General features: G+C 41.9%; 2 protein-coding genes across 10 annotated transcripts in view; one reads left to right on the plus strand and one right to left on the minus strand.

The window, feature by feature from the left end:
- Positions 1-20,652, minus strand: part of LOC133160076 (uncharacterized) — a 171,727-nt gene that overhangs the window by 97,797 nt on the left and 53,278 nt on the right. The window lies entirely within an intron of this gene.
- itgb2 (integrin, beta 2) overlaps positions 1-20,652 on the plus strand; it is a 159,069-nt gene that overhangs the window by 53,256 nt on the left and 85,161 nt on the right. For 8 of the 9 annotated variants that reach the window (XM_061287626.1, XM_061287627.1, XM_061287628.1 and 5 more), the window contains 3 exons: positions 15,854-16,055; positions 18,639-18,809; positions 18,900-19,138. In XM_061287626.1, the coding sequence (XP_061143610.1) occupies positions 15,854-16,055; positions 18,639-18,809; positions 18,900-19,138 (612 nt within the window). Of the gene's footprint in view, positions 1-15,853; positions 16,056-16,283; positions 16,306-18,638; positions 18,810-18,899; positions 19,139-20,652 lie in introns of those variants that run through there. The other variant, XM_061287631.1, reaches the window with a different exon arrangement.

Consider the following 20,652-nt stretch of genomic DNA (forward strand, 5'->3'; position numbering starts at 1 on the left):
TTCTTAGAATGAAAACTGAAAACTTTGGCATGGAAAATGATAAGGATAGCAAAACCATTAGCCGCAATTCATATTGTATTGAGCTCATTGCCAGACAAGAGAGATCACCATGATCCAGGAAATCAAGAAATGAGACTGTTTACACAAATTAGCGCCAGCAATAGTCCAAGAGCTGCCAAGCATTGGACAAGATGTAGCAGGCCGTTTTGAGGGACGAATTGGACTCTAAGATACCCCAAAAAGGAGAAGACCAATCGTTCCCACCTCTTGTTACGAATGCAAGTGAAGTGTATAAAAATGTGTGAGTTCAGTCAAAGTCTGCTTTATTGTCAATCTCTTCACATGCCAAGACACACAAAGAAATCGAAATTACGTTTCCACTATCCCACGGTGACAAGACATAGTACACGATACACATACAAGTAAACAACACAAAATAAAAACAAGAAGGCACCAACAATGAATAATAAGAGTGATGAATAAATAATAAATAAACAAATAACACAATAAATAGGAGGAGCAAAACGGAGCAAGTGTGCATACAGCAGACAGTCAGAATATAGCGCAAAAGTACAGGACGCTACGCAGAAGGGGGGAGAGAGTTCAGGATCCTAACAGCCTGGAGTATGAAGCTGTTGGTGAGTCTGATGGTGCGGTTGTTTTATGAGGCGCGGTTCTTCCATGTCGTGAGGGAGAACGCCCGGCGCCATGTAGCCCTATGCCTGAACGCAGACTTAATATAATCGGCTGAAATTTAACTAACCTGGTGTGACTTTGATTTGTGTGAAGATTTAATAATATTTAATAATAATAATAACAACAATACTTACGAACACATGTTGAAGAAGTTGGACACAGGTAATTGGTAATGGTTGATACGAGGCGGAAAATAAACATTTCCAACATTAGTAATCCATACATAACATCTGAATTGCATGAATAAATGAATTTTATTCGTCTCAAACATGTAAACAATACATCAATAAATCAAATAACCAAAGTGAAAGTCATGTAAATTGCAACTTTCTATGAGTGCTAGATACAAACAAAATACAATATACAGCACATAATCAGCAGAGAATCAAGGGTCAGTTCTTTCACCAACACTATTTAACATCTACGTATATATACGACCTACCGGACACAGCATCCAGAAAATATCGCTATGCAGACGACCTTGCCATCATGCTGAGCCGACCAACGTGGCAGGCGACGGAAGACGGCCTGAATGAAGACATGCGCAGTATGGTAGCATACATTTAAAAGTGGCGTCTCCAGCTCAGCGTTGGAAAGACTGTTGCTGCATCATACCATCTCAGCACCAGGGAAGCAAGGAGAGAACTTGCAGTGAACATTGAGAGCAAACGCCTGGAGGTTCAACAAGCCCCGAAGTACCTTGGCGTGTGTCTGGATCAGACCCTATCCTTCAACCAACACCTTGAAGATCTGAAGGCAAAGGTGGCATCCAGGGTTGCACTGATCCGCCACCTTGCTGGAACAACGTGGGGAGCCTCTGCTAAAATCTTGCGGATATCAACTCAAGTGCTGGTCTTCCCTGCAGCAGAGTACTGTGCTCCAGTTTGGAACAGAAGCCCCCATGCCAAAAAGTTGGATGTGGCAATTAACAACGCCCTCCGAACTATACAGGATGCCTGAAACCCACCCGTGTCCCTCTTGCCTGTCTTTGCGGGAATAGCGCCGGCCAACCTTCGTCGAGAGGCTGCCACCCTCGTTCTCGCTAGGAAGGCAAGAAATAACAACTGGCACATCCTGCACAACACTACAAAAACTCCAGCTCAACCAAGCAGACTCAAGGCGCGCCACCCCTACAACATGGTAGCACAACAGATGCTCAATTCCATCCCTGAGGACATCTCCAGAGATGCTTGGCTGGCAGCAGCTTGGAAGCAGGAGTGGGAGGCAGCTGGTCCCCTCCCTCATGCACCGTTATATCTGGGAACCATAGGTGGAGACGAACTACCTCGCCAGCAGTGGACCACACTGAACCGCTTAAGAACTGGTGTTGGGCGCTTCAACACATCTATGCGACAGTGCGGCATGCGAGTGCGGAGACCCCAAGCAGACAGCTGACCACATCATCAACACCTGCCCCCTATATAGACCACCCTCGAAGGCCGGCCTCTTTGACCTGGGACCAGCGATGCTGGCGTGGCTACACGACGCCAAGTTGGAGCTCTGACGTTACACGAAAAAAGAAAGAAGCAGAAAATAAATGAATGAATGAATTGATGAATTAAACTTTTTAAATTTTAATTAAGTAATTACCGTTTTTTTCCGTGTATAATGCGCGAAATTTAACTAATTTATTGTCCTAAAATCTGAAGTGCGCATTATACATGGGTACAATTTTTTTAAATTTTTTCTTTTTAAATTTCTTTTTTTTTTTTTTTTTTTTTAAGAAAATCATGGTACAACAAAACCAACAACAGGACTGACCGACAAAGACGTGGAACCAAACGACAGGGTGACATTACCAAAGACAGGAACAGAAACCAAACAGACATCATGACATCATCCGACGGTGAGCGAGGGGCAGACAGGACTTAAATACAAAACACGTTACATTGATTGAGGTGACACAGGAAGAGAGGGGCGACGCAAACAGAAACAATGGCAACCTAGACACATAGCAAAACTGGGGACGAGACATGACAAATCTCCCTCGAAATGAAACTTGAAATCACCTTTCTTCTTGTTTGTTGTCAATCGCGCATCGCATTCAGCCATCCTGCCCAACACACTTAGTCAGTAAAATTCTTAATTGACGACACGTCGTTTGATGCGATGGTGCAATCCTTGATGGTGTGTTGTTTTTATTGTTTGTTTTTTAATCTCCATCGCGGACCGGACGTCATACGGAAGCAGTATGACTGCGCATGCGCACTATGGATCCGATGCGCAGAACGGATGCGCAAGACACGTCAGCTATATAAAGAGCGAGAGTTGTTTTCATCTTATTAGTTTCAATTCACAGTTTAATTAGCAGTTTCAATCAGCAAATAACAAAATGCGTATTACAGGTAATATTTTATTTCACAACACTTTGCCTTGTTCCTTTCGTCTCTGCTGTTCACTTCAAACACGCTCCATACGACCGCAATGCTCTCGTATCAGACGCTTGCTCGATCACTTGCTCGTTTGCTGTCACAATGTACCCTACACAAATCTAAAACATTTGTTGGGGCTCCGAGTCACGACGAGGGGCAAGTTTTGGTTTCCAAGGGTGTTTTTATTCCTCTTCAACGTCTCTCCCATACAGAGCCGCCTTTTTCACGTCCACACGCCTTTTTCACATGTCCGCACTGATCGCGGTGGTGCCTTTACGGGCAGTCAGAGAAATCAACGCCAACAAAAAAAAATTACATCTAGCCTAGTTAAGACCATACCAAAGACTATAGAAATGGGACCCATTGTCTCCCTGCGTGTGTGACGATCATTGGGACTTAAAAAAAAAAAAAAAAAAAAAAGAAAAAATTGGGTGCGTATTATACATGGGTGCAGGCTTTTTTCCATCATCAACATGCCATTTTTAGGGTGCGTATTATACATGGGGGCGCATTAAACATGGAAAAAAACGGTAATTACTTAATTAATGAATTAAACATTTTCAATTCATTAATTGATTACCGTTTTTTTCCATGTATAGTGCGCCCCCATGTATAGTACGCACCCCTAAAAATGGCATGCGGATGCTGGAAAAAAGCATGTACCCATGTATAATACGCACCCAATTTTTATGAATTTTTTTTAAAAAAAAATGTAATTTTTTTTTTTTTTTTTTTTTAAGTCCCAATGATCGTCACACACGCAAAAAAAAAAAAAAAAAAAAAACAAATTTAAAAAAAAAAAAATGTAAAATTTTTTTGTTCCCAATTATAATGCGCACCCCAGATTTTAGGACAATAAATTAGTTAAATTTTGCGCACTATACACGGAAAAAAAACGGTAATAGGAAGAAAACAACTCTCGCTCTTTATATAGCTGACGTGTCTTGCGCGTCCGTTCTGTGCATTTTATTTCACAACACTTTGCCTTTCTTCTCTGCTGTTCACTTCAAACACGCTCCATGCGACCGCAATGCTCTCGTATCAGACGCTTGCTTGATCACCTGCTCGTTTGCTGTCCCGTGCGCGCACGGAGCGCGGTGGTGCGTTTACGGGCAGTCGGAGAAATCAACGCCAACAAAAAAAATTACATCCAGCCTAGTTAAGACCATACCAAAGACTATAAAAATGGGACCCATTGCCTCCCTACGTGTGTGACGATCATTAGGACTTAAAAAAAAAAAAAAAAAAAAAAAATTAAATTTTTTTTGTACCCATGTATAATGCGCACCCCAGATTTTAGGACAATAAATTAGTTAAATTTTGCGCACTATACACGGAAAAAAACGGTATTTAAGGCAACTCATCTGTGTCAACTGAATATTCATTCATTATATGTGTCTCAAACATGTAAACAATACTTTAATAAATCAAAAGAACAAAGTGAAAGTCATGTAAATTATGACTGTATGAGTGCTAGATACAAACAGAATACAATATACAGCACATAATAAGCAGGATTTACATCTCTGAAAAGGAGTGGGAAGAAGTACGATTTATTTAATCCCACCCCTATCCAATTTAAAACCAAACATTTTTAGTTACCTGTAACAAAGTTGTTACTTTACATTTTAGAGTACGTTTATTTTCACATGTACAGAAAAGAAGAGAAAAAATGCAATTGAATTATTTAATTTCAATGTGATCATAACTCATAAGTATCAACGTCACAATACTTGAACATTGTTTCAGGTTTAGATTCATATTATTCCAGAGTTTAACACCTGCAATGGAGATACAAAGGCTTTTCAAGTCAAGTCAAGTCAAGTTTATTTGTATAGCCCTAAATAACAAGCAGTCTCAAAGGGCTTCACATAGACAGAAATTGACAATTATTCTCAAAGCATCCCCTGATCTTAAGCTCCCAAAAGGGCAAGGAAAAACTTAAAAACCCCTAGCAGGGGAAAATGAGAAACCTTGAGAAGGGACCACAGATGGAAGGATCCCCCTTTCAGGATCACCAGGTTGAAATGGATGCAGAGAGGGCACAAATGATACAACATGAAAATCAATTAAATAAAAAGTGGATGTCCATGTCATAGCAGAGGGCTGCCGAAGGAGCCCTCAATTGTCCTGGCAGTGTCTTCGAGGAGGTTGAGCTGCAGTTCCCCCATCCTGATTTGGCCCACGAGAATCCAGATAGCCGCTGTCAGCATGGGTGCCACCTAACCACCTCCCCGGCCGGGGAGGGGGGAGGGAGGGGGTGGAGAGGGAGAGAAAACAAACTCCAGCCGAATCGGCCAGTACAGGTTAGTTAAAGGCCATGTCATAGAAATGTGTCTTTAAACGTGTCTTAAATGTTTCTACTGAGGTAGCAGTCCTGATATCCATTGGTAGGTGTTGATAACGAGTTGGACCAATTATCAACATCTCAGTTTTATCTGGGTTAAGACGAAGGAAGTTGAGAGACATCCATTGCTTGATCTCCGCAAGGCACTTCTCAAGATTACAACAATCCCGCGGATCTGTCATCGATAACGGCATATATAATTGGGTGTCATCCGCATAGCATTGAAAACTAATATTATATTTACGTATTATGTCCCCAAGCGGAATCATGTAAATATTAAAAAGAATTGGTCCGAGAACCGATCCCTGTGGGACACCACATGTAACGTTATAGAGCTCCGAGGACGCATTGCCATGGACCACTCGGTGCGTCCTGTTTGATAGATAGGAATGGAACCAGCCTAGTGCTGACCCTGAAATACCAACACAACTTTTAACTTTTCATTGTTAATCTGTGTTTGGGTAGAATACATTTACCGTCATTATTATTATATTAATATTATTATTATAGGAATATATATCCACACATCCAAGTTAGTAATACATGCCCACACTTGACCATCTGGGAAAAAACTTCATCAGGCATCAGTCATACAGGTGAACCACTGTTGACAAGACTTCTGACCAGCCCTGATTTACTTCTGACCACATCAAATAAACGTGTCAGGTTTATTTCGCTGACTGAATAAGTGAATAGAAGAGCAACAGCAAACAAACCACAAGTGAGACAGAATATTAAGTCTTTTCTCGCGAGGAGTGCAGTACAGATAGCTTGAGACAATCTCTACACACTGAATATCTGTAGGCACTCCCGCTCTTTTTATTTGGATTTGCCCTACCCACAGTGTGAGACATAACCACTAAAGGGGGGAGGAAAGCATGTGGGCTTTGTCTCGTAAGCAAAAATAACTAGGTGTTTACATACTGATAAGAACATCTGGGAAGAGGAGTTTGAGTGGACTGGATACAGGAGAAAAACCCTTTGACCTCTAGTTAAAACATAGCAAGGGAAGTTTTACGACATTGTGTGGGATGCAACAAGCTAAGTTATTTATTACTGGTTATATACATTCCAACCTAATCCTACGATCAAGATAGTTGGGAAACCCTGACTTTAATGGTCACTTGGAGGTTCATCTGGGGTGCAGGACAGCAATGAGGCATGTTGTCTAACAAAGTGGTCTTTGTTAGAAAGGAACTGTCCTTCTGTGGTACATCATAAAAACAGCAAGGCCAAACAGCAAGCATATATTGCAGTAATATTGCAGTAAGGCATTGATTAGAGAACGCATGATAACATATATATACATTTTTCTAACAATTCCCTCCTGTTTATCATAAGTTCTCAGAGACCATCTTATCACCTAAAAGCGGCCATTTCAAAAAGATTTTCAGCCGTAGGATCACAATTCATAAGAACAAATTTAAACCCGGGAGGAGATCGAACCTTAATAATCAATGTCAGAGTCGGGAAACAAATCGGACAGGTTTACCACAGGAGCTTCACAGATGGGGCCATTGCCAGGGCGACAACGCTCATCAGTCGCAAAGCCTTCCCCTTGGAGCAATGGAAAAGTCTCAGCTGCTGGAGAGATAGCAGTTGTAATTAACCTGTTAATTAGAGACCAGAGACACGGAATACAACAACATCCACACAAGGTCAAAACAGCAGAAAAAACGGCAAGGGAGACTAGGACCGAGGACACAAGGGTACGGTACTTTCCGAACACGTTTAGCCAGTCGTTCCAAACCTCCGTGTTCACTCCACTGTGTTCCTTCATTTTCCCATTCAAGGTCCTCAGGCCCTCAAGGGCCTGGGACAGGCTTCCATCAGCGGCAGTACCATTTGGAATAAATGTGCAGCATTGCTCACCAAACATGGCGCAGACACCACCCTCTTTTGAGAGTAGCATGTCAAGGGCCATTCGGTTCTGGAAAGCCATGAGGGTAGTCGCGGCCAGTTGGGAGTGGACCGCCCTGAAACCCGCCTCGGTCCAATTTCCAAGCCTCTGCACGTTGTAATGGATGTAGTTGATCCTGTCAACATTTTTGTTAAGAGTACACCACCAACACAGGGTGGATTCAAAACCAGATTCACCAGCTTACACTTATCCGGCACTCCTCCGGGAACACCAATTGCATCAATTTCGGTCAGATCATCATCGGCTGTCAAATTCAAAGATATTTTGTTTTATACCAGCTTTTTTCTTCTTTTCTTTTTTCAGATCTTGGGATGTTGATACATATACAATTTAGCTTGACTACATTCTCTGAAAGCAATGGCTTCTTTTTTCTTTCTTCAATGGATATTACTATATAGAATGCTCTGTCACACATCTTACAATCCAATCGACGTGATAGACTTCACACGATCTTTGATCAATGGTGACGGTAGAACATAAAGCAATGGTCGCAAACCCATACACATGACATATTCAATTGTCTTTACAGCTTGTTTTGCCATTAGCAATCAATTGTTTCGTTTAGCAGTTTATTCTTATACTAGTTACCTGAAACAAATTATCCACATTCACTTTAGATATATTCATCCCATTCTTTAACATCTACAGCGGTTGTTGACAAAGTATACATATAAACATCACACTCTCATGGCAGTCCAGATCTGACACAGCAGATCATCCTGCAAAGGTCAAATTGATCTTTTAAATTGCTACAATGCGGCATATATATATATATATATATATATTTTTTTTTTTTGGAGTGATCAATATAAGTTGTTCACTCATCTCTCCCCTACTCATTATGACTTGGTTCCCACAAATACCATATTGCTGAAGTTAACAAAGTGGCAGCAAAGATAGCCACCTTACATGCAATAACGCCATTGTTCCGTTTTCTTGTTCCCGGCATTTCTCTAAGAGGTAAGGCTCCCTTTGGGTCACTTTTTCCCGATTGAACGTTACCTCAAAAGAAATTACCCTTTTGTAATTTGCAAGGACTACCTCAACTGACCTTGCTATTTTAATGGCAGTTGATGTAATTATCAATATTCAATGTGGCCCTTCCCCCTTGGAAGAACACCAGTGTTTTGTTTTCACTGCTCTTAATGAGAACGTGCTTTGTTCTTTTTGCCTTTAAAATATTAATTATAAATATAAAATGTAAATGCCAAATTTAAATCATCCTTAGTTTCCCACTTGGTTTTAAAACATGGTAATCTATATTGTCGCCCAAACAATTTTTCATACGGGGTTAAACCCACAATACTTGTAATATTTATGTACAGTTTGACCAGGTCTAAACATTTTGTCCATGATCTTCCATTTTTCCCATGCACATTTTCACACTTTATACCAGTTCTGTCACGAGAATTAATTTTCAAAATCCCATATCTCGGTATTATTATTATTATTATTATTTTTTTTTTTTACATAACGTTTTTGCAACTGTTAAGGCATTCAGTGTTTTTGTTTAAACCAAATCAAACCATTTTGAGAATGCATCTATTATGACCAGGCATTATAACCCTGTGGATTGTGTTTAGCACATGTTAAACAAGCTCTACAATTTTTTTAATTTTATTTTTATTTTATTTATTTATTTATTTATTTATTTTTTTGAAAATGTTTTGAATATGAATCAAATCCGTATGTTGTATAAAGCTGACTGACCTGCCCCACTATCCCTCCTCTTGAGCCATGTGACATACAACCATGGCTCAATATTGCCGCCCATTTGTATAGGTTTTTTGTAGGATAGGTCAGTCTTCTGGTCATTTATAGACACCATTCTCCACTCATGCCCCACTTTTCATCCATAATTGAGTTTCAGTCTATGGACTTTGTCGCTGCACATCTTCAAACAAAAAAAAATTCCAGTAATTCAATCCGCTTCTTGTGTGTATAAAGTTTGAAGCGTCTTTTGCACCGCAGCTATGCGGTTCCGTCTGCAAGCTTGTTACCTCTTGACACCTTATCAGTCTCGTGCGTGCCCTGCACACGTGCATATAGCTATTTGTCGTGGCAATTGGACTGCTTCCACAACTAGCTTAGTTGTAGTTTCTTGTAGTTTTTTTTTCTTTTTTTTTTCAATTAGTTTCTCTTCGTTTATCACAAGAATCTTAGTAATTTGAACAAAAATCAAAAAGTATGTTTTATTTTACTCAATTGTACGATTTAGAGAATCCATATGTAGTAAAGTGTTGTATTACTACATATGATTTCATCTTCATTTAATTTGACACACCTTACAAAATGCTTCTCAGTGTCCCAGTGCACACATGTTTTGCGTGTGTAACTGGTTGTCTCAACCCGTGTTCACATCCTAATCTTTCCTCCCTCCAGGTGTCAAACCAATCAAGATAAAGATAAAAAACAACAAAGTAACCGCCAGTAAATTAATATAATAGTCAATTGTTGTTGTTTCTTAACTTTAACTAACTCAATCACCCTCTTATTCTCAAATGTAAAAACTTGTGTAGTCTTGACACAACCAATCGACTATTTCTTCTAAATTTAGCTTTGAAATGTTATTTAATAATTTAGCTTCATCCAATTCCAGAAAGCAAGTTCTTTCCATCTTTCAAATTTTGTTTCATCAGGGCTAGGCATTAATGCAGTGTGGACCAGTTTCTGCCCACAAAAAAAATTGCTTGCTTTTCTTTTCTTCTTATTTTCACAAAATTGCTTTTGTTTTGCGGTGCAAATCATATAGACTACAATCTAGCAAATTCTTTTGTGCACCTACATTAGCCAATTTTAACACATAACACTGACAGCACACAGACAACACAAAAACTTAAGCAGAGACACAGCTCACAAACAATACAAACAAACAACGCTGCGCAAACGTCATCTTCTATTTTGACGTTTTGGTTATACTTTTGTTTTCTCATCAGTGACTTTTATCCTTCATGCAAATATTGTCACATCTTCCTCAAGCATCACTCTGAGAAAATCACACTGTCCCTGCCCGCAGCCATAGCACCCCTCGTGCGAGGGGGGCGCAGCATCAATGTTGATTGGTCACAGGCTGGCCATTTCCTGCAACAACCATGATGCCGGCCCACCGCCCACACGAGCATAGCAAAGGCCCACGCGGACAGCCCCGCCCCGCGACAACGCGCGAGCGCAGGCACGCTTATCAGTTTCACCTTCTCAAAGGGCAGGCCAACTTTGCTGTTGCCCTCCCCCATCATGTTCACCTTCAACATCTTTCAGTCTTCTACACAACATTAGCTGTCTCTTATTCACATCCTATCAAGCCACCGTTCTTGTAACTCTCTGCCACACACGCCTTATTTTCTCTATTGCACACACCTTGCTCATCTCAGTTTCTCCAACCAACTTAAACACACCATCATCCACTTCTCAATTTCCCTAGTATTGCTCAACAGCCTCCAGAACATTCTCCATTACTGATTCCTTCCATAGAACACACATCTCACTCGCACTCATACGCACACCCATTCATGAGGATCCTCTGCGCGCACACGCACACGCACACACACACCAGCACAAAAGGATGACGCACAACATATAAGAACACATAGAAGCACTAAGAACACCTTTTTGCTCGTATTACTTGTCTGATTTATTCTCTATTTCACTTTTAGAAACTATGTGTAATTCCTTTCCGTGTATTTTGCAAATTTTAACTTCAGTGTTACTTTATATTACTTTATCCTTTTAACACAAATATCTCCTGTATATTTAAGCTAATTTCTCTTTAATTTTGGCAGCCAGGTTCCCACTTCATTACATGGAAACCTGATTTGATTTGACTTTGGCCTAGTCATAACTGTCTTTGGTAATTTATGCAGTTACGTGCTATGTGACCGTTTTCCCCGCAACTCCAGCATTCTATTGGAGGTTGCACAACTCCTCTTCCTCGGCCTCTAAAGCCTTCTCTGTTGGGTATTGCTCGCCCTCTCTGGCCTTTCTGTCCTCTGCCTGCATTTTGGTAAAAAGTGTCACTATCCTGGTCTACCAAAAAAGTGTTCTTTGAAGCTTTCATTTGTTTTCGTTTTTGTTTGTCTATTACTACTCTTTCTGCATGGAGGGCGTGATTTATGTATTCCTCCCGCTATGATCTTTAGTTTTGAATTTGTAGCACGTGTTTTCTCTACGTGCTTCTCTACTTTCTCTAGACTTCTCCCTTCTTCTCTAACTTTGTAAATTTTGGTTTTCTCTTGCCTGCCTACTGTTAGGCCCAGGCTCATCATCTTCCTACCTGCAATACAGTGCTTTCTGAGCTCTCTCTCTTTCTCTCTCTCTTTCTCTCTCTCTCTTTCTCTCTCTCTTTCTCTCTCTCTCTCTCTTTCTCTCTCTCTCCCAAAACACTACATCATCAGATTCCTTCTTTAATTTCTTTAAGATTTATTTATGTTGTTTCGTTTATGGCACCTCTAAGTCCTAATAATTTGGTTGTCCCTCAAATTTATATTTTTTAACCCATTTATCGAAATCTTTTTTTAATCGGTTGGGATCCTGCCTTTCAATTATTTTCCAATCTTTGCATTTTAGTTCATGTCGGGGTAGGGACTTTCGCTTACTATTTAAGAGGAGCGCTCAAATGAGATCACTCTCAGTCAAACCGTTCACAAGCATACCACGCGCGTTTTTTAATAACAGAGGAGTCCGCCCCTCCTGCTGCGGAATTTAACTAACATAAAACGTTAGGGGGCTCCACATCCGCCCCTGCGGAAATTAACTGTTTCTAATTGTACTTGATAGGGTCTAGAATTCTCAAGTTTTTTTTTTTTTTTTTAATGTTTAAGTGAATAACAGAGGAGTCCGCCCCTCCTGCTGCGGAATTTAACTATTTTGAAAGCTAGGGGGCTCCACATCCGTCCCTGCAGAATTTAACTGTTTCTATTTAGTAGAATTAATATTCCTACTCACGGTCTGCTGATTCTCTTCCTCGGAAGATCTCGTCAACCCTCCCGGTGTCCAGCCGGACTGATCGAGACAGTCCCGTCAAAGGGCTTTTGTTTACCTCGGCCGAGGATTGTCACCTGCGTCGAAGAGCCCGCTGGAACCGTTCAGGGGGTGTTGAGATCCCGGAACGAGCCCCCAATTTCTGTCAGGGTTATTTTGCTGACTGAATAAGTGAATAGAAGAGCAACAGCAAACAAACCACAAGTGAGACAGAATATTAAGTCTTTTCTCGCGAGGAGTGCAGTACAGATAGCTTGAGACAATCTCTACATACTGAATATCTGTAGGCACTCCCGCTCTTTTTATTTGGATTTGCCCTACCCACAGTGTGAGACATAACCACTAAAGGGGGGAGGAAAGCATGTGGGCTTTGTCTCGTAAGCAAAAATCACTAGGTGTTTACATACTGATAAGAACATCTGGGAAGAGGAGTTTGAGTGGACTGGATCCATTTTACATGAGCTCGGGCCCAGAGAACCCGGCGCCGTTTCTGGATGTTGTTCATAAACGACTTTGGCTTTGCATGGTAGAGTTTTAACCCGCACTTACTGATGTAGTGATGAGCTGTATTTACTGACAATGGTTTTCTCAAGTTTTCCTGAGCCCATTCGGGGATCTCCTTCACACACTCATGTCGGTTTCTAAGGCAGTGCCGTCTGAGGGATCAAAGGTCACGGTCATTCAGTCTTGGTTTCTGGTCGTGGCGCTTACGTGCAGTGATTTCACCAGATTCTCTGATGATATTATGGACCGTAGATACTGAAAACCCTAAATTCCTTGCGATTTTGCTGTGAGAAATGTTGTTCTGAAATTGTTCAACTATTTTCGCACGCAGTTGTGGACTAAGTGGTGAACCTCGCCCCATCCTTGCTTGTGAATGACTGAGCATGTTTGGGAAGGCTCCGTTTATACCCAATCATGGTACCCAAATAGCCTGATCACATGTGGGATGTTCCAAATAGGTGTTTGATGAGGTTTTCTCAGCTTTCTCTGTATATTTTGCTACCTTTCCCAACTTGTACTGGAAGTGTTGCAGCCATTAAATTTGAAGTTAATTATTATTTGGCAAAAAATAATTAAGTTTATCAGTTTGAACATTAAATATGTACTCTTTGTAGTGTATTCAATTGAATAGGGGTTGAGAAGGATTTTCAAATCGTTGTATTTTGCATTTATTTACATTTTACACAATTTCCCAACTTCAACCGAATTCAGTTTGTATTTACAGGTCAAGAAATATTTTACTTTTCCATTACTTCCCCTGGATGAATGGCATGATGAATGGCTGGAGGGGGATCTGATACAGAGGGGCATGGTGGTCAAATTATATAGCAGTATTCAAAAGATGGCATCTCCAACACTAGCCTGTATTGGGGAATCTTGGTTTACAGTCCAACATGGGAATAGAAATCCCTGATTTTTGGCAATCAAATGAATACATTCATAGTCTTTCTGTGTCAGACGGACTACTTCAATGTAATGTGCTCCATTGATTAGCTCTAACAGTGACGTGCGGTGAGGGTTGGGGTTGGTGAGGCACTGACTCAGAGTCAGATTTACAAACGTACTGTATGACGCTAAGGCACTGACTCACAAGTCAGATTTAGAAGCATACATTGTTGTTATCCCATTCTTGATTAAATTTAATAACATTTTAAACACACCACTGTACATTTGAACACACCACTGCAGTATTCTTACCTTTACTTGTAAATGAAGTCCATTCTCCTGTCCTTCAGGACGAAGATCTCGATGACTTTGTTGTAGAAGTCCTCCTTTTTGTCCTTTTCTTTGACTTTTAAAGTCTCACTTTCTCAATTGAGATAATGGCCAGGGAAGAAAGTCGTCCTTGGTCAGTTCTATTCCGACTGTATGTCTTGATTCTTTTCAATGCAGAAAACGACCTTTCCACGGATACTGTTGTAGCAAGTATAGTGAGCACTAGCTGGAGTAACTTTGCTGCTTCAGGAACAGTCCCAATCAGATCCTTCTGGGCTAAAAACTTGAGAAGCTCACTAGGAGATTTGCATTCAGTCAAATAGCAACGCGTTAGCACCGAATGTTGTTGGTTGTTTTTCTTTTCTTTTTTTTCTTCTTAATTTACTCTCGCATTTACTCGTGTCGTGAACTATTAGCCGCAGGCTCACTATCGCCCCATCTTTGAGGCAAAGGTACTGGCTGACTCAAAGCCCGTATTATCCCGCTGACTGCAAACACACGCCGTTTGCACGCGCTCAGTACAGTGTGTGAGTGGTGCACACCCACGCCCTGAGAGGCATGACCTGTCACTGCCTCAGCCTCCATGATTCTTGTCTCCCGTTGTTATTTGAACAAGAAATACAGCTATTTTGACTATGAAAATGATCCAAATGTATAGGAAATACACCAAAATTGCCTTAAAAGCATAGACCACAGGACAGATATTATATTATGTTTTATTATATTATTCATTTTTTAACAACTTATGGTGACAGCTGAGGAAACCATGTTGAGCCCTTTATCGCCCCTGGTGGCAAGGTGAGGCACTGCCTCACCTGCCTCCTATGAGTGCACGTGCCTGCATTAAATTGTGCTCACTTACCGAGTTCTCCAAGTGATTTTCACCACGTTGTCCATTGACCGTTTACGGCACGCTGTTATTTAAAAAAGCAGTGACGGTAGATATCCCATTCCACTCGAGAGTGCGAAAACTACTCATTTTCTCAAGTTGTTAGAGATTACAAATATTGAGTAAGAGTAAGTAATAATTGTAGTTGACGAAACCGATTGGTATGATTGGCCCATACTCAAATATTCTGACTGGTATTTACTAAATATATTATGAATATCTTAGAAATATAATTAGTTTGTCAAATACTAATTTATTTTGTCAAACAAGATTAATAAATATAAGACAAAAATAACTATCTAATTTTTCAACATTCATTTTGACATATCCAACTCAAATGATCTGTTTTGTGATTTTTTGAGATTTTAATAAGTTAACATACTTTTTTAATATTGTGATATATACCAAGGCCCTGAATGACTTTGATTGGCACAATTGCCTCATGCATCACCAACTTTCTGGTAAATATTTATCAAAACCTGCCAAAATTAGTTTCAACCCACATTTGGCAGGTGTTAATTTAATACCCAGACTATAACTGATCAGCTATTGTTTATAAAGGCACAAAAATCAGCTACCTGGAAATTAAAATTTATTCTATGACTTTACTTGTGGGCACACTTGACATCAAATTAAGCACTTGTGGCCCCGGAACACGACTATAGATTCTACTATTGTCAATAATTGTTGCAAAAGAGTTTAATTGAATTTAATTTTCATATCATTCATAGCATTGTAATGTTATGAATTATATTAATTATATTAATGTTATCTTATAATAAATAAGATGAAAGCTTCGATTATGGTGCCCTTTGGTTGTGGTGCCTCAAATTCAGGTGTGTTGTTTTCGCTTTTGTCATGTGCATATACACAAACAAAGTTTAAATTAAATATGATTTAATTTTCTCTTATTTTACATGTCATCTGAAAAGAATTTCACCAAAGCAGGTGAGCAGGAATCAGCACGCTGTGAAACCCGATCTAAATTGATGGAAAGAGGGTGCAATGAAGAGGAAATTATCGACCCTGTGAGCAGTCAACAAGTTGAGAAGAATGAACCTTTGTCCACATCATTCAATATGCAAGAGCCTATTCAGCTAAGTCCACAGAAGATAAGTCTAAGACTGCGACCTGGTGAGTTTGATTCCTGATTTAATCACACTAAGAGTGTGTGATATGTTTTTCCCCCCGTAAGGAATAATTATGAATGTAATGGCATGACAACTTTGGCTCACACTGACTATGGTCCTCCTCACAGTTAGGAGGGTGCCGGTTCGATTCTACCTCTGACCTTCCCTGTGGGGAGTTTGCATGTTCTCCCTGTGGCCGCGTGGGTATTCTCCGGGCACTCCGGTTTCCTCCTACATCCCAAAAAACATGCTTGGTAGGCCAATTAAACACTCCAACTTGCCCCTAGGTGTGAGTGCGAGTGGTTGTTCGTCTCTGTATGCCCTGCGATCGGCTGGCAACCGGTTCAGGGTGTCACCCGCCTACTGCCCGATGACTGCTGAAACAGGCTCCAGCACGCCCGCGACCCCCGTGGGGACAAGTGGTACAGAAAATGGATAGATGGATGGATACAAGCGGCCAAAATGAGTTTTCTCCACAGGATGTCCGGGCTCTCCCTCAGAGATAGGGTGAGAAGCTCAGTCATCCGGGAGAGACTCGGAGTAAAGTCGCTACTCCTCCACGTTGAGAGGAGCCAGATGAGGTGGGTTGGGCAACTCATCAGCATGCCTTCTGGACGCCTCCCTGGGGAGGTGTTCCGGGAATGTCCCACCGGTAGGAGACCCTGGGGTCGACCCAGGACGCGCTGGAGAGACTATGTCCCCCGGGATGAACTGGATGAAGTGGCTGGGGAGAGGGAAGTCTGGGAGTCCCTCCTAAAGCTGCTCTCCCCGCGACCCGACCCCGGATAAGCGGAAGAAGATGGATGGATGGATGGATGGATGGATGGATGGATGGATGGATGGATGGAATCTTCGTCTTCCGTGTCATTTATGAACAACACCGCTGCTGAGTCCAGAAGTACATGCGGCGCTGACATCAGACTCATTGTCAGTGGCGGTTCCAATTATTCCACAGGCGTAACTCTAACCCCGCCAAACTATGATAAAAACTGTGACTTATAAAAGAAAATAGAAACAGAAAATATGGTATGTTCTTGTTCTCCCCGTGCCTGCGTGGGTTTCTTCCGGTAACTTCAGTTTCACAGTCCGAAGATATGCATGGTCGGCCGATTGAGCACTCTAAATTGGCCGTAGTTATCATTATGACTGCGGATGGTTGTTAGTCTGTATGCCCTGCAATAGGCTGGCAACCGGTTCAGGGTTTCCACCACGTAAAACCTGAAGTCAGCTGGAACAGGCTCCAGCACACCAGCGACCCTCATGAGTGCAAGCAATACTGAAAATGGATGGATTCATTTATTTATCCATCCATCTATTTTCCATACCGCTTGTCCTTTCGGGGGTCGCGGGCGTGCTGGAGCTTATCTCAGCAGTCATTGGGTAGTAGGCAGGAGACATCCTGCATTGGTTGCCAGCCAAACGCAGGGCACACAGAGACACCAAACATCTGCACTCACACCTACGGGCAATTTGGAGGGCTCAATCAGCCTACTATGCATGCTTTTGGGATGTGGGAAAAAACCCGAGTATCTGATGAAAACCCATGCAGGCACGGGGAGAACATGCAACCTTCACACAGGGAGGCCTGGCGCTGGAATCAAAACAGCAAGGTCTGAACTGTGAAGCGGATGTGCTAACTGGTGTACCACCGTGCCGCCCTCCTTTTGATGATGATTTAATTCATTCTGATTAAGGCATTAAGATTTTGAAAACAAGACAATCAAACGTAGTATCAGCCACATCACAATGTAAAGTTGTGTACATAGAATACGTATAATCATCTATGGAGATGTGGGAGGAAACCGGAGCGCCAGGAGAAAGCCCATGCAGGCACGGGGAGAACATGCAAAGTCCACACAGGGAACCAAAGGAAAATGGAGTTGAACCCGTAACCTCTGAACTGTGAGGCAGACGTGCTAACCAGTGCTGCACCGTGCCGCCCATAAAATAATTAATAATCATGAATAATAATAATGATAAAATAAGAAATATATTAATAAACTGACGGGAAATTGAAAGGGAATAAAGAAAACAGTAACAGTTCACAGCACGTCGCACACCTATGCCAGGTGTGGCATTCAGATTGGTCACGTCATCTCCTAATCAGGCCCTTCATATTAGACAGGTATTGCTCCCATTTCAAGTAAAAGGTTTTATTTTATTCCATTTCATTGTACACATTTAGTTAGATTTCAAAACTTGTAGGTTGTTTCAGAAGGAATGGGCTGCATTTGGAAAAGCATGTAAGGGTGGGTGGCCAGATGGCTGTTCTCCCAGTCCCAGCCTTTGTCTAGCTTCGCCAGTGGTCGCTCACCAGACACTGCTGGTCACACTTTTCAGTGCTTCCAGATATCACAATCATTTGCACATTTTACTTTCTTGGACACCATACTGAGCAATATAGAGCAAAAATGAAAAAGACCGCGGAAGTATCTTGATGTGAAACACATGACACAAACAGTGACCAACATTCACACTGTGTGAGAGAAAGCATAACTGTGTGCTCCATGTGGTTTAGCAGGCTGTTTGCAAACTGCAATTAATGAGTGTGCATGAACTGCATATTGTTTTTTTCCCCTCTGCACAGGACGTCCAACTACATTTACTGTTTCATTTAAAAGAGTTCAAGGCTATCCAGTGGATCTCTACTACCTGATGGACTTGTCTTTCTCGATGAGAGATGACTTGGAAAATGTCAAAGGACTTGGGCAAGACCTTTTTGCAGCTCTTAAGAAAATTACACAACATGCTCAAATTGGTAATATTACATCTTGAATGATCTTGTACTCTGACAGTATTGCAAGAATAAACATAAAATATGGGACTAATGTCACTTTTGTAACTTTAGGGTTCGGTGCCTTTGTTGATAAGACAGTTCTTCCGTACACCAATACTAACAAGAAGAAATTGCAGAGGCCATGCGATGAGAATTACCAGTGTCAAGCTACCTTTGGCTACCGACATGTGCTTAGTATGACACCAAGGATTGATGACTTCAAAAAAAAAGTAACACAGCAGTTAATTTCTGGGAATTTGGATTCTCCTGAAGGGAGTCTTGATGCTATGATGCAGGCAGCTGTTTGTGGGGTAAGGGCTCAAGCTTTATTCGTATTAACTACATGAATGAATGAATGAATGAATGAATGAATGAATGAATGAATGAATGAATGAATGAATGAATGAATGACGGACGGACAGATGGATGGACGGATGGAGATTGGATGGATGGATGGATGGATGGATGGATGGTTGGTTGGTTGGTTGGTTGGTTGATTGATTGATTGATTGATTATACCTCAAACATGTAAAAACTACATCAATAAATAAAAATTTTATTCAGTTAGCAAAAAGGTGGGGGAGAACACTGTTAAAAATAGCGGCCAAAAATGAACACATTTCAAATTTCTGTACTACTTAACACATGTACCGAAAAGAAGAGAAAAACGCTGTGTTGTCCTCACTGCAGTGTAGCAACTGAAGCTATCCAACAAGTTAAACTCTGATACAATAACCAAGAGTCTGTGTCGTAGTTAACATTTTACTGTCGTTTACTGAAGATTCCAGTGTTACATGGCGGAGTGAAAACTGCAACAAAACAAGGTTTGACTGTTTTTAAGCACATAGCGTTAGTATAGCATATAGCGTTAGTATTTTAGCAAATAGCATATCCATCCATCCATCCATCTTCTTCCGCTTATCCGGGGTCGGGTCGCGGGGGCAGCAGCTAAGGGGGGACTCCCAGACTTCCCTCTCCCCAGCCACTTCATCTAGCTCATCCCGGGGGACATAGTCTCTCCAGCGCGTCCTGGGTCGACCCCAGGGTCTCCTACCGGTGGGACATTCCCGGAACACCTCCCCAGGGAGGCGTCCAGAAGGCATACTGATGAGTTGCCCGACCCACCTCATCTGGCTCCCCTCAACGTGGAGGAGTAGCGACTCTACTCCGAGTCTCTCCCGAACTTCTCACCCTATCTCTAAGGGAGAGCCCGGACATCCTGCGAGGAAATCTCATTTCGGCCGCTTGTATCCGGGATCTCGTTCTTTCGGTCACGACCCATAGCTTGTGACCATAGGTGAGGGTAGGAGCGTAAATCGACCGGTAAATTGAGAGCTTTGCCTTTTGGCTCAGCTGAGAGTACGCATTACTGCCGACGCTACACCGATCCGCCTGTCGATCTCGCGCTCCAATCTCCCCTCGCTCGTGAACAAGACCCCAAGATACTTAAACTCCTCCACTTGGGGCAGGATCTCATCCCCGATCCGGAGAGGGCATTCCACCCTTTTCCGATCGAGGACCATGGACTCGGATTTGGAGGTGCTGACCGCTTCACAAAAGCTCTGCCGGAGGTGGGTTCCCAGCAGACCCTCACAGAGCGTTTGGGTCTGCCAGGTCGGACCGGCATCTTCCCCCACCATCGGAGCCAACCCACCACCAGGTGGTGATCAGTTGACAGCTCCGCCCCTCTCTTCGCCCGAGTATCCAAAACATGCGGCCGCAAATCCGATGACACGACTACAAAGTCGATCATCGAACTGCGGCCTAGGGTGTCCTGGTGCCAAGTGCACACATGGACACCCTTATGTTTGAACATGGCGTTCAT

The sequence above is a fragment of the Syngnathus typhle genome, linkage group LG9 (genome assembly GCF_033458585.1).
Source record: "Syngnathus typhle isolate RoL2023-S1 ecotype Sweden linkage group LG9, RoL_Styp_1.0, whole genome shotgun sequence".
In the NCBI taxonomy this organism is placed as follows: Eukaryota; Metazoa; Chordata; class Actinopteri; order Syngnathiformes; family Syngnathidae; genus Syngnathus; species Syngnathus typhle.